The sequence below is a fragment of the Hippopotamus amphibius genome, chromosome 4 (assembly GCF_030028045.1).
Source record: "Hippopotamus amphibius kiboko isolate mHipAmp2 chromosome 4, mHipAmp2.hap2, whole genome shotgun sequence".
In the NCBI taxonomy this organism is placed as follows: Eukaryota; Metazoa; Chordata; class Mammalia; order Artiodactyla; family Hippopotamidae; genus Hippopotamus; species Hippopotamus amphibius.
The window spans coordinates 156,020,277-156,033,093 of NC_080189.1; the positions used below are offsets into that span (position 1 = coordinate 156,020,277).

At 47.0% G+C, this 12,817-nt stretch overlaps 1 protein-coding gene across 2 annotated transcripts in view; it reads left to right on the top strand.

Moving 5' to 3' along the window:
• The window catches only part of SMOC1 (SPARC related modular calcium binding 1), a 138,062-nt gene that overhangs the window by 97,716 nt on the left and 27,529 nt on the right, over positions 1–12,817 (top strand). For both annotated transcript variants that reach the window (XM_057732165.1, XM_057732164.1), the window contains exons 6-7: positions 3,339–3,395; positions 5,401–5,481. In XM_057732165.1, the coding sequence (XP_057588148.1) occupies positions 3,339–3,395; positions 5,401–5,481 (138 nt within the window). The remainder of the gene's footprint in view (positions 1–3,338; positions 3,396–5,400; positions 5,482–12,817) is intronic.

Sequence of the window (12,817 nt, forward strand, 5' to 3'; positions counted from 1 at the left end):
AGATTTTCAGGAGTGAAATTTCTGGATTGAAGGGTAAGTTTGTGTTTAACGTTTTAAAGAAATTGCCAGACTCTTTTCCGATGTGACTACCCAATTTTATATTCCCATCAGCAGTGAATGAGGGTTTGAGCTTCTCCACATCCTTGTTACCTGACAGTGTCTGTTTTAAAACTTCCAGCCATGCTCGTAGGTATATGGCGGTATCTCACTGTGGTTTTAATTTGTGGTTTCCTAGCAGCTAATGATATTGAGCATCTTTTCACGCATTTATTAGCTGTCCGTGCATTTTTGAAATGTCTGTTAAAGTATTTTACCCATTTTAAAATCAGGCTGTCTTCTTATTGAGCTGTAAGGCTTACTTTATTTTTTATTTTTAAAACTTTGTAGAATTTTAATTCTGCAAGTCCAATTTTAAAAGCAAGCCGTTGGATGATTTAACACTTGATGATTTAATACCTTCTTTAAGAGGCCTTTAGAGTCTTTTACAGCTACACAGTGTTCTGAGGCTAGGGATGCAGCCATTCTTCATTTTTAGAAAAGGATATCACTGCCCAGAGAAGAGGGGTTCAGGTTACCCACCTTAGTGGATGTAAAGCTGGGATCTGCGCTGTGACCCCACTGGAGACTGGGAGGCCAGGGGCACATGTAGAAGCTTTTCTCTCTCCCCGAGGCCCAGTGTGGGGCCTGGTGTTGCTCCAGAGCTTGCCAGCAGCCTGCCTGATGTGGACCTTGGACCCAGGCCTTGGACCTATGTTTGGTAGAAGGGTGCGCTTGTTTGCTGTGTTGGATGCCAGGTGCCCAGGTGCCCGGAGATGATGGTCAGAGGGTCCTGTTGGCTTTGGCTTTGCTCCCCATTCCTTGGGGCATGCTGGATTTCACAGGTGGCTCTCCTGGCAGCAGGGCACCTTGTCTTTTCTCACTTCGTAAAGATTTCCAGCTCAGGCCTCCATGGTGGCAGTGCAGCTGTATGTCTTCACCCTCGGTGACCCTCCCCTGCAGGAAGATTCACTCCCTACCCGTGGCTTCATGCTATGTGGGCCTCTGGGCCTGCCTCTGGGCAATCGTGGAGGTCCTTGACTTCCCCAGGGAGACTGGAAACCCTTCTTCCTCTCTTTGAGCTGCAGATTTCTTTGCTGATTTCTGGACCAGATGGGCAGTCCCAGACTCTCATGTGGATGGTGGGAGAAATAAACAGAGTATTATTTTCTGTTGTCCCGCTCCAGGGAGAGATACAGTTCTTGGAGTATGGGAGGATTTTAACTGAATATTAAAATATCACATAAGCCATTTTGCACTTGGCTTGTCACCACTGTCCCTCTGAGAATGTTTGATTTCTCGCTTCCCTTTGTTACCTTTAAGACACCTGAAATGCAGCCACCCTGTGTGGAGGGGCTGAGCACACTGTGCTGGGCTATTTAGACTGTGAACTCTGCATCCGGCAGGAGCAACCAAATGTGCATCACAGCTGCCAAAAGACGTTGTTCAGTGGTTCATTGAATGCAATGAAAAGAGGTGTTAATAGAGTCGGGGAAGTGATGCTATGTAAAAAAGTGACATTGTGTGGCTCTGCTCTCTGTTTATTCTCCCGCAATGACTTCCAGATCAAACGTACGCAGTTCGGCATCAAAAGATGGCTGTCCTGGACTCCAGCGTGAGGCAGATAAGATATTCAGCTTCGTTACTCCTCGCCTGCCACGTCTCATGTCTGGGGATGATTGTCAGATAGTTCAGGCCCTGGACCCTGTGGGAGCTGGGTGTTACGTCGGCACATGAGAGTCACAGCGGGGTCAGGTGTCGCACCGCCGTCAGCTTGCCGTCCTCAGCCGCCAGCCCTGGTTAGGGTCTCCATCGCTGTTGAATCTTAAGATCCCAGGGGTGGGGTGTTGGCGTAAGAAAGGGATGAGGACTCTGTGTTCTTTCTCCCTCCCCGATAAGATTTAGGAAAGTCTGCCAAGAGTTCTGGGAGCTCCAAATGGTGAAGGTTGTTGTTGTTGTTGATCCGACTGGCATTGCAGGCTATATGAGAACGTGCATTCTCCATAAATAGTTAATGCTTGGAGAATAGGGTTTTCAGTCCTAAAAGATCTTGGGGGGGGTCTTGAGAAGGAGGGATTGTATACCCACGGTGTCTGAAATGATAGTGCTCTCCTTCCCTCCCCCTGCCAAGGGAGGAAACAGAAAAATCTCGGAACTATGTGTTCTCAATTCAGGTAAAGATACCTGCTCCCTGCTTTCACCAAGGAGGTAGAAATTGGTTTTTAGGACACAGAAGAACCCTTTCTCTTTTTACATATAAAGCACAGATATACATACAGTGTATAAACAGTGTATCTTTGTTATTAAAATTTCATTAGGAAAGTGATTTGGGAAAAAAAATGTCTAAAAATGCTCCTTAGGTGGGCAATAATTTTTTAAAAAGTTGAGAAACTGTTCAGAGTTAAGGTTTGGGGATCTTGATGAACATGATTCAGAGTCCTGAAAGGTAAACAAAGTCCGCACGCACTCTGACCCATAGAGGTTCTTGGTCTGCAGAGAGAGCTGCCAACACTACTATGACCATAAGTATTAGGACTTTGTTACTGAGAACTCCCTGCTCCTATCGTCTGTGTTAGAAATGTCAAAGCAAATCCAGGGTGCAATTACTCTCGTTCCCTCCCATTTTGCTTGCCCCATCTCTCCTTGGGAATTGGGGTGCATGCTGCTTCACAGGTAAAAGTATTCTAAGGATTCCCGAGTCCTTTCAGTTCAGCGTGCTGGAATAGAGAATGGTCCCTCTTATCGTCACTTCATTTTCAGATGAGGATGGAGAACTAGCTAGGAGTTTGGGAGGGAATGGCACCATGGTCCCTTGTTTTCCTTAAGCTCTTCAGTGAGGGCCACTAAAAAGGTACTGGGCTGGTACCAATCACAAGAGGGCAGGAAGGAGCTGGGGACATCAGAGCTTGATGCCAGAAGTGTCCCAACATCTCCTAACATGCCTGGCTAAAACTCAGGGCTGCTGGGGAAGAGAGCCCTCCCAGCTTTCCTGGGGAAAGAACAAGGGCTGGTGTCATGCTGGTACAGAGTTATCTGAGAGGGGGTCCTCCAGAGTCATGACAACTTGGGCCCCTTCCCTCGAATGGCGAGCACACACCTGGATTTGTCTTATTGTTGGTGTCTCTCTGTGATTCTCTTTTCCTTCTTGTTCTTTCCTTCTCTCTTTTCTTTCACTTTGGTCTGTTCATTGGGACTTGGCCGGGCCATGTGCAAACCCCAACCATTCAACAGTGCTGGAGAGTAGATAGTATTTACCTCAATAATGGTAGTCTCTTTTCGATTCTTTTTAACCCTCAATTCAGATGATGGGTCGAAGCCGACACCCACGATGGAGACCCAGCCGGTGTTCGATGGAGATGGTAAGCTCTTGTATTCAAATTTGAATTCTCCCACCCATTTTCAAATTTGGGGAAGGTCTTTCCTTTGGATGTTTGTTTAAGCTTTACTATTATTATTATTTTCTTTTTTAATTTCAATTTTTCGCAGTTTAAGCCGGGTTGTTTTAACCTTTTAAAAAATGCAAACCCTCCCGGGAAGTAGTACACCCTCCACTTCTGGAAAGGCCCTCTGTTCTCGCCAGGCTTCCTGCCTGGCTGCTAACGTCCAACAATAACACAGCCTGGATGGACCCTGCCAGCTGCCAAGACCAAGGAGCCATGGCTGAGGAAGACAGGCCGGGCAGCATCCCTTTTCTAAATGCATCCGTGCTTAGCAAGTTCCTGCAGCACTATGTGCCCAGTATTGTGTGAGGCCTCTAGGGGACGAAGGAGAAATAGATGAGATGGAAGCCTCCGCTCTTAAGGGAGTGGCAACTCTAGGGGAACTTTATGTATGAAACTATACGGTCCCAGTTGTTTTTTTGTTTTTGTTTTGTAATAGACATTTACTGAAGAAAGAGATCACAGTGGTCTGGGAAAAGATTCTGTGAAGAGAGGTCTTGAGTTTGATCTTGAAAGTGTGGGGGAGGAATCAGGGTGTTCCAGCCGGGAACAAGTGTGGACAAAGGAGGGAATATGGCAGAGATGGGGAGTAAAGAGAAAAGTAGCAGGAAAGAGGCTGGTGTGTGGAGCTGGTTTGGCAGAGTTGGTTTGGCTGAGTTGTAGAGACCTTGGGAGTTGAGTCAAGACATTTGGGAGAGGAGAAATTCTAGGTCAAGAGAAATAGTGGTAGTTGGTGGCAAAATGGAGGTTGGGTATCTCTGGAGGTATGAGGAGCTGACAGGAGGAGCTTGGGTGCAGAAGGCTGACTTTGATTTGAGTTTGAGCTGCTCAGGGCCTACATTCTTCAGTGTGCTTTGCTAGGTACTCCAGGCTCCCATGAAGAGGAGCAGGAAGCTTGGCAGAGTGCAATTTCTAGAAAGTTTGACAACAAGGTGCGGCACTCAGTGTATATACAGCAACCTTTTAGAGCTTTCAGCAGAGTGTATCCAGGTCTGGATCCTCAGACTGGACAGTGAGACAGAGGAATAAAAAGAAATGAGGCCACTGGTCGGTACTGTGGCTAAGAATGTCCCTAGCCCAAGCTCAGCTCTAGATAGAAACGTGAAATATCCTTTGCATCTGGCCGTGGAGGAGAACACATATGTGTCCATGCCTAGAAGTTCACAGGTTTCTGGGATCCACAAATGTCCTAGTTGATTGGCGAGTCTGGGACCCTGGAGGACTGGGTGGGGAATGGAGACCACGTCAGCGTGGAAGACCTTCCCGACACCCTCAAGGAAGATCTCGTCACTCTACAGTGTGTTCAGGGTCTTCCTCAGATTTCCACAGCACCTGTCCACTGGGTGACCCCAGGCCTGGAGGGCCTGGAGGAGCCCCGGAGCTCTCTGGATGGAGGAATTCAGCCTCTGTTGGATGAGAAACCATTAGAAAGGGGATTGAAGCACATGTTAGACCCACTACTTTCTTCCCCATGTGGAGCAGAGTCTCAGCAAGCTAAAATCTGCTGTGGCTCAGCTGTTTCCTCCAAAATGGTCTCTGTGGTTTGTGTGGCGTTGATTTGTTGATTTATCCCCTTTAAATCTTCTTCCAGGGAAGCAGCTGAGAGAGACTTGGCTTGGCACATGTTCCTCACCTCCTGGGATAATATTTTTATTCCTGGATGGAGTGGCTCAGCGCCTCTGGGCTCTGACCACTTAGCATCCCAGCACAGGAGGCCCTGGTTGGATCCTATGAGCTGATGGGGAGAGGAGCTTCCACAGGAAGGAAGCAAGAGGGTGTTGGAACAAAGTGGACGTGGGATGAGGGGGATGGCTCAAGCCATTGATGCCTCAGGCTTTTAAAAAAGCTATTAAAAAGTCTGGGGGTTACACTCCAAGTTACATACTCTCTTTGCCCAAACTTTTTCTCTCTTCTTCTTTTTCAGAAATCACAGCTCCCACTCTCTGGATTAAGCACTTGGTGATCAAGGACTCCAAACTGAACAACACCAATGTAAGAAATTCAGGTAAAGAGTCTGCCTGGGATTATGTACTGATATGTACCTAATCTGTCCCCAGGTGCCACGTGGTTGCTTCACAACTATCACTGCGTTTACTTGGGCAAGTCATGTCACCAATTTGGCCTTCCGTCTCTTCCACGGCTGTAAAATGAAGAGATGAGATGGGTTAATTCCTTCCAACTTTAGTTGTCTTCCATTAGTCGCTCAGGGATTGTCTTTCATGAGTAGTTGATCCTTTTAGCTAAAAAAATGTTTGAGTGTATGTTTTCATATTTTAATTGACTTTCTATGTGCCATGCAGAAAAATTGGAAAGAAGAATGGCTGGGCATAGAGAAGTTGGACTTCAAACCTTAAGAGCCTTGATCTGTGTGTTTTTAAGGCTCTAAATAGCTGCCTACAGTCATGTCTTTTCTGGTCTGATTTTTTGAGGGTCTTGTGAGTATTCAGGTTTTGGTACTGGCTGAACGCTTGTAGAAAGGTGGTAATTTCTGAAGAGTGATCAGATTAGAGTTCATTTACCATCAAAAAAGACCAGACGTCCATCAACAGGTAAATGTATTAACAGATCCAACCTGTATCTCTGTCGGGGGTGGGGGGAGACATCCTTCTTTCAGCCTCAGACTTCATTGTGAGAGACGCTACTTGGTATATTTATGCCTGGTTGTTGAATTTAGCCACGTGATCTTTTCCTGATAGAAAGCAAGGACTGTAAACTAAAGATACATCCTTTCACTAGGCAGGCAGAGTTTTGCATGACTATTAATGAAGGAGTGTGCTGTCTTGCCCCCCTTTTGGTTTATCTGTATAGTATGCCAGCTGTGTCCTAAAGGTTGTAGGAACTGGAGTGCGTGGCAGGGTTTAGACGCGAGATGAAGCCACGCAGCACTGGTTGATTTTCTCTGCCGAGTACCTCGGCATGTGTCTGGTTCCCTGTTTGATAGAAGCTGGAGGAGGTGTGGGATGCTGAGATGGGATGGAGCCCACGTGATGTCCCATGAGCCAGAGTCTTTGACAGAACAGTGCCATGGTTAAAACACGAGCTTTGGAATCAGCAAACCTGGGTTCCCTTTCCGGCTCCAATACTTAGTGAGTGACCCAGTCGAGTCAAATGCCACCCCTGCCCCCCACACTGAGCCTCAGTTCTCAGCCAGGACCGTAATCTCTCCCTTAAAGGACGGTGAGTAAAGGTTAACTGAGTGAGTCTGTGGTCCTTAACCAATGTCTGGCTAAGTGAGAAAGAGTAAGTGCGTGATAAATTGTAAGTGCAGCTGTACTTATTGCCATCATGATCACTGGTAGGAAAAGTGGGAATATTAACGATGCTACTTATGGTGAGAATTCTTCAATCAAGAAAGAATGTGTGATCGTCACCCTAAGCAAAAACATCTGTTAGGAAGCTTCTCCTTAGATCCTTCCTCCACTCCCCCCTCACTGTTAGGCAAATATGATGTCAAAGAGGTTGGTTCCTGTGGTGTCTGGAAGTGATATCTGCAAAAGGTCCCCACATTCCCTGAGCCCCCAGCAGCTCTGCAAAGCCCCAGTAGGAGACTCAGTTCTCATTCGGTGACCAAGGGGCAGAGAGGAGGGAGAACGTCTTTGAAATGATGCGGCTCCTTTTGCCTGAAGCATTCGTTTGATATTTAGCAGCTGCTTCCATGATTTTTTCCCACCTACCAGTGGTTGATTTCTCTACCTGAGTTATACTCTGTGAAGGCAAGGGCTTCATTGCCTGTCCGTTATACCTATCAGAGAGTCGAGGTCAACGTGTTCGATTGCTTCGGAGAAGGAGGAGGAGAAAAGATTGTCCTGGGTAAGGTCAGCGTCATCACCGTCATCACAGCGAGTCCATATCCGCTGTCTTATCTCATTGGAGTGTCACCGTCACCCTATAAGTGTTGTTATTGTCCCCATTTTACAGATGAAGAGTCAAAGGCTGAGAGAGAGGAAGTAACTTGTCCTGGGTCACAGCTAGTAAGTGGTGGGCCTGGAGAAAACAATTTCTCTTTGGGAATAGAGTGCCTTTCTTCTTGGGCTGTATTCTCTGTGTAGGGTAAAGTGTCGATGCCAAGTTTGATGATGTTTGCTTCTGCTTAAGTCCTTGGCTTTCCCACTCCTTCTTTTCCTTGTGTCGTTTTCAATTGCATGCGTATGGGGTCATATTGAGAAATGGTTTCCAGACAGGTACAACCCCCGTCCTTTTGTCAGAGGGACACAGCCACCTTTATTTTTTCCTGGTTTGCCCCAGCTATGTCTGTAAGGTGAGTGTATAGGACAGGACAGTTGGAGGAGAGCTAAAGAGAGAAACTGAGAAACTGGGAGAAACTGAGGCCGGCAGTCATTATCAGAGATGGATACCATAGGCATTTCCTAATAAACTAGGGACATTCTCCATCACGATCAGGTGATGCCTAATACTGACTGAATGCCTGTCAACCTTTTTGATGTGATTATGTGTGGGGGACACTGTGTCACAGAGGCACCTAACAGGGCAAATGGCCACTTCCCTGATTTTGCAAATAAAATTTTACTGGAACACAGCCACGTCCGTTTATTTACGTACTGTCTACGGCCGTTTCCGTGCTGCAGCCATCGAGTTGAAGGGTTGTGACAGAGACCGTCTGGTCTGCAAAGCCTAAAATATGATCTGATCCTTTACAGAAAAAAAGAAAAAAAGTTTGCTGACCCCTGGTAGGTAAGATTGAAGTGGAAGCATTTGGATGGGAGCATGTGTAGGGGGGTGTCTTTCTCACGTTTTTTGGCCCCTTTGCTAGTAGTAGGGGCTGTGCCTCCTGACATGTTTCCTGACTCACCCTGGGAAGCCTGCATTAGCACAAAACTCTTTAGGTGGCTCGCATAGCCCTTTCCCCTCTCACATGAGCTTTAGCATCCTGTCCTGTGCATGCCCTCCCAAGCAGGTTGTCCAGGAAGCATCCCAAGGCTTGGCCTCCATAGGCAGCAGGTAGGCAATCTTTTGTATATCCAAGAGATCCACCATGTAATGGCAGAAGCATGGGCTTTGGTAACAGGCAGACCTATAGACCTGGCTTCTGATGCTTGCTTCCCGCCGAGAGGCTGGGTGACCTTGAGAAAGTTAATTAACTACCCTGAGCCTTGATTTCCTTACTTATTAGTTAAAGTCATTAATGCTTTGCAGGATTTTTCTGAGTATTCAATATATCTAAAATACCAGGCACATAGTAGGTACACATGCATTATTAAAAAAAAGAAACTCAGTGGGATAGCTTGATGTATTGTGCTAGGCGCTCTTCACTTGATCTCACTTGGTTTGATGAGAGTGATGATTCAGGTCTGGGCAGCTGGCTCTGGTATGGACGGGAGCCTCTGGGTCAGGCCCCTGAGACGTTTTCCCATTAGAGGGTATTTTTGTCTGTTTGTTGGTTGGTTTTTTGATTTTTTGTTGTTTTTAAGTTTCTCCAAAAGTTTCTCATTTGATTTTAAATTCTCATTTACTCAATTGATATTTTAATTTTTTTTAAATTTCTTTCTTTTTTTTCCCCATTAGAGTTTGATGAAAGATTCTGGGTCCAGAACAGCTTCCACCCGCGCCTCTGGGGAGGCTGGAGTGGGGCTTTGAGAGCCAGCTGAGTGAGAGCTCTTCTTCTCAGCTCTCTCTCAGAGGCAAAAAGGCCATCCCAGTTCCTTTTACACCCCAAACATCCTTCTTTCACACTCAGACCCTGTGACGCCAGGTTTGTTTTCTGGCCTGGGGACTGTTGACGTTGGAAGGGTTCCACTGGGCAGCTGAAGTTTTGCAATAACATGACACATATGCCTGCAGACTTATCCTGTCTCCTTCCCTCCTCCTGGAGGTTTGGGTCCTGGGTTTGAAGGCTTTGTCGTGTGTTCATCACGGTCAGTGTCGCCTTCTGAGTACGTGGCAGGGTCAGCGGCAGCAGGTTTGCCCATTGAACTTCTGTTTGATTCTCTCCTCCGTTGTACCAGGAGTTCTTCTTGTGACCAGGCAGACAGCGCACCTGGCGGCAAGCATCCTAGAACTTGAGAGCGAGTATCTTCTCCTATGCAGGTGTTGGCCAGAGACTCTGTTCTGCTTTCTTAAGAAAACAGAAACTCTTGCTGGGTTTGGTGACCAAGGCATTTCTTAATATAACTGGAATTTTTGAAAATTGTAATCATCTACATCTTAGAGAAGAGAGTAAAGAGATTAAGAAAATGACAAAAATTAGGCTTTGTCTCATCCTTTATCCATACCTTACTGCTTCTGATTTTGCTATATGCAGACACTCTCCTATAGCTGTGACTTATAAAAAGTCTTTTTTTTTTTTTTTTCTCTTTCTCTATGACAAGCTCTGTGCTTTCTCCTCTGGGAAAATACTATCTCTCAGGAAATGTGGTCGTGTGAGACTTCACTTTTCTCTTCCTGCAGACAATGCCCTCAAGGCATGTACGAAGGCCCTTTGCCTCTGCCTCTGCCTCTGCCTGGTTCCCTCCTGTGGCCACTCATGAGGTCATTTGTCTTCCCTTCCTCCTCCCCCATCTCTTTCTTTCCTTTATCTTCATCTTTTCTAGTTAACTTCCTTCATGATCTGATCTGGGACTTCAAGAGGTCTTAGAACCTGGCCCTATGGGTTAAATCCAAAATGACCATGCCTTTCCTTCCTTACCTCCTTGCCTGCCAGACCTTCCTTCTGTATATCTGTGAATGCAGCAGCTGGTGGTACCTCTGCTGCCTGGAGACAAGCCGTCAGCGGGGACACAGGGTGGAAATGCATTTCTTATTCTGCCACGACAGTGACCCCTGACCCCCTCGTAAGTGAGAGCATTTGCCTCCCTCACCATCCACGTCACAAGTAAGCTGTTTACAGCATCCTGTCCTGACCTGCCGGGATCAGAATGGTGCTCTTCTAGGCCTTCTATGGGCCTATTGGTCACATTTTGGATGCTCCTCCCTCACCTGGAAGTTCCTGCTGGGATGGCTGCTGCTGGGACTAGGATTTGGGGTCACAGAGGCAACAGCACCTCCTCGCTGGATCCCCCAACCCCCAAACTGGCGCTCTTGGCCTGCCCAGAAACCGCGGGGTGATGTAATGACCTGAGGCCTGGAAAAATAAATAGTTCTCAGGGAAACCAGCAGTAGCCGTTGTAAGCAAATACCCCACAGCCACCTGGAACCTCGCACATGACGTGATTGGAAGGAAGAATGAGTAATCCACTAACGTTAGCAGCCGCGGATGGGGCTGGGCTCGTGTGCATTTAAAATATCTATATAAAAACAAATCCTTGATGTTTATTTCTATCACTGGCTTTCTGGATGTCTGCCCATCTATCTTATGCAGGTGTCTTGGTCCATCTTGGCCAGTAGAATACAGCCGGGGACCAGGGCGGGTGGGCATCCCTATGGCTTTCTTCTTGGCAACAAAGGCCTTTCTTAAGTCCTCCCTTTGCCAAGAGGAGCTGAAACACGTTTGGAGGCCCCGGAGAGCCTAGCCCCGCAGTCCATTTTAACCTTGCTTTAAAATTAGCTTTCCTAGTGGCCTTGTTCCTTCACCCCACGTTGTCTGCTTGGAACACAGAGGCACAGTGGTAGCTGGGAGGGGTCTGGAACTTGTTCCACCGGCAGAAATTTTAGAGTTTTTATGCTTTGCGGTGTTAAGAGCAAAACCACCATCCCAACGTTCTCCTTTTGGCCTCTGCTGCTAAAAAAAACTAATCGAAGGCCCTGCTGCAATATTGTAATTGGCGTCTTCCAATTTGCCAGAAGTCAACTGCCATCTCTGCTTTGGTCTGAGGGTCCCCATTCTGTGTTTATTTGTAAATTGGCTTTGGAAGTAGGCAGGGTATATAGCTTGTTAACCCACTCACAAGTGCAGCATTATTGTTCGGGGGATGAAGAGGGAAGTTATGATACTTAAGTTGACAAATTAAAAAATATCTTGGCCCGTGACCCCTCCTTCCTACTTGCCTGAATTTTTATTTGCTAGCTCTTGTCCTTAAAGGACAGAGCTTGTCAGGTCAAGGTCAATAAAGTTACTGAGAAAAACTAGAAAGACGCCAACTTGCCGCTTCTCAGTACTTGTCATTGCAAAACCACTGTGAAGCGTTTCATATTCTTCTTGGTGGAAGGGTCATATGAGCTCACTTAATGGCATGAGTCAGTAGAGATGGAGCTTTTTCTAAAATTTGAGTGGATGTGAGTCAGTGATGCTTTGGGGGAAAAGTTTAAAAAAAGTGCCGACCTGCTATATTGGGACAATTCATCCTAGAAGAAATATCTTCTGTAGAATTTATATCTTGTTTTCCTCCACTTCTCAGTCTCTGTCTGTGTGGGAAGGAAGAGGTCACTGCTTCAAACAATGGTGAACCATGCGTGGCCATTTTAGGTGCTCCAGAGAGAAATTATTTAGGCAGGCTGGTTGGTTTGTAATTTTCCCTTACACCCCCTCACCCACCGCACTTCATCCCAGCATCATGCCCTGTTTACAGAGCCTGATGCAAACACTCCTGTGAGTGGGTGCATTGGGATCGTGGGGCGGGCGTTGTTAGCTTTGTTGGGGGGGTGACTCTGAGCCACAGGCAACTGGACACAGTATGACCGTGGAGGGGGACGAGGCACGGGGGCGAACCCGAAGGCCTCTAGCAGCCTTGCCCCTCACTCAGCCGCGTGCTGGTGCTTGGGCTCCCAGGGTTGGGGGCGGGGCGGGTGGCGAGGCTGAGCCGGATCAGGCCCTGAGCCATCGGGACGCTCTGGTCTATCTGCAAGCTGTAGCCTCTAGTACCACCACTTCATTTTATTTATTTATTTATTTTTTTAGAATTTTTTTTATTGGAATATAATTGCTTTACACTCTTGTAGCAGTTTTTGAGGTACGCCAAAGTGAATCAGCTGTATTTATACACATATCCCCGTATTCCCTCCCTCCCGCAACTCCCCCCCACCCTCCCTGTCCCGGCCCGCTAAGGCATCATCCACCATCGAGTTGATCTCCCTTTGTTATATAGCAACCTCCCACTGGCTATCTGTTTTACAGTTGGTAGTGTATATATGTCTATGCTACTCTCTCACGGAAGTCAGCGACAATCGGAATAGAGGCAGAATAGCACCGTGGTCCAGAGCATAGCCTTGGGGTCTGATGGATCAGCCTCTACCGCTTGTTAGCTCTGTTTACTGTAGCTCCCTCAGTCCCAGGTTCCTTACCTGTAAAGTAGGGTAACCACAGCACAGGCCTCACAGGCTCATTGTGAGGATGAAACACGATAGTATATGGAAAGCCTTGAACCCAGCACTATGGTTAGTTGGTAAGTGGTAGATTATTAGTTGGTCTAGGGTAGCCGTGTCCTCAGCCGATGTGGAGTTAAACCCGG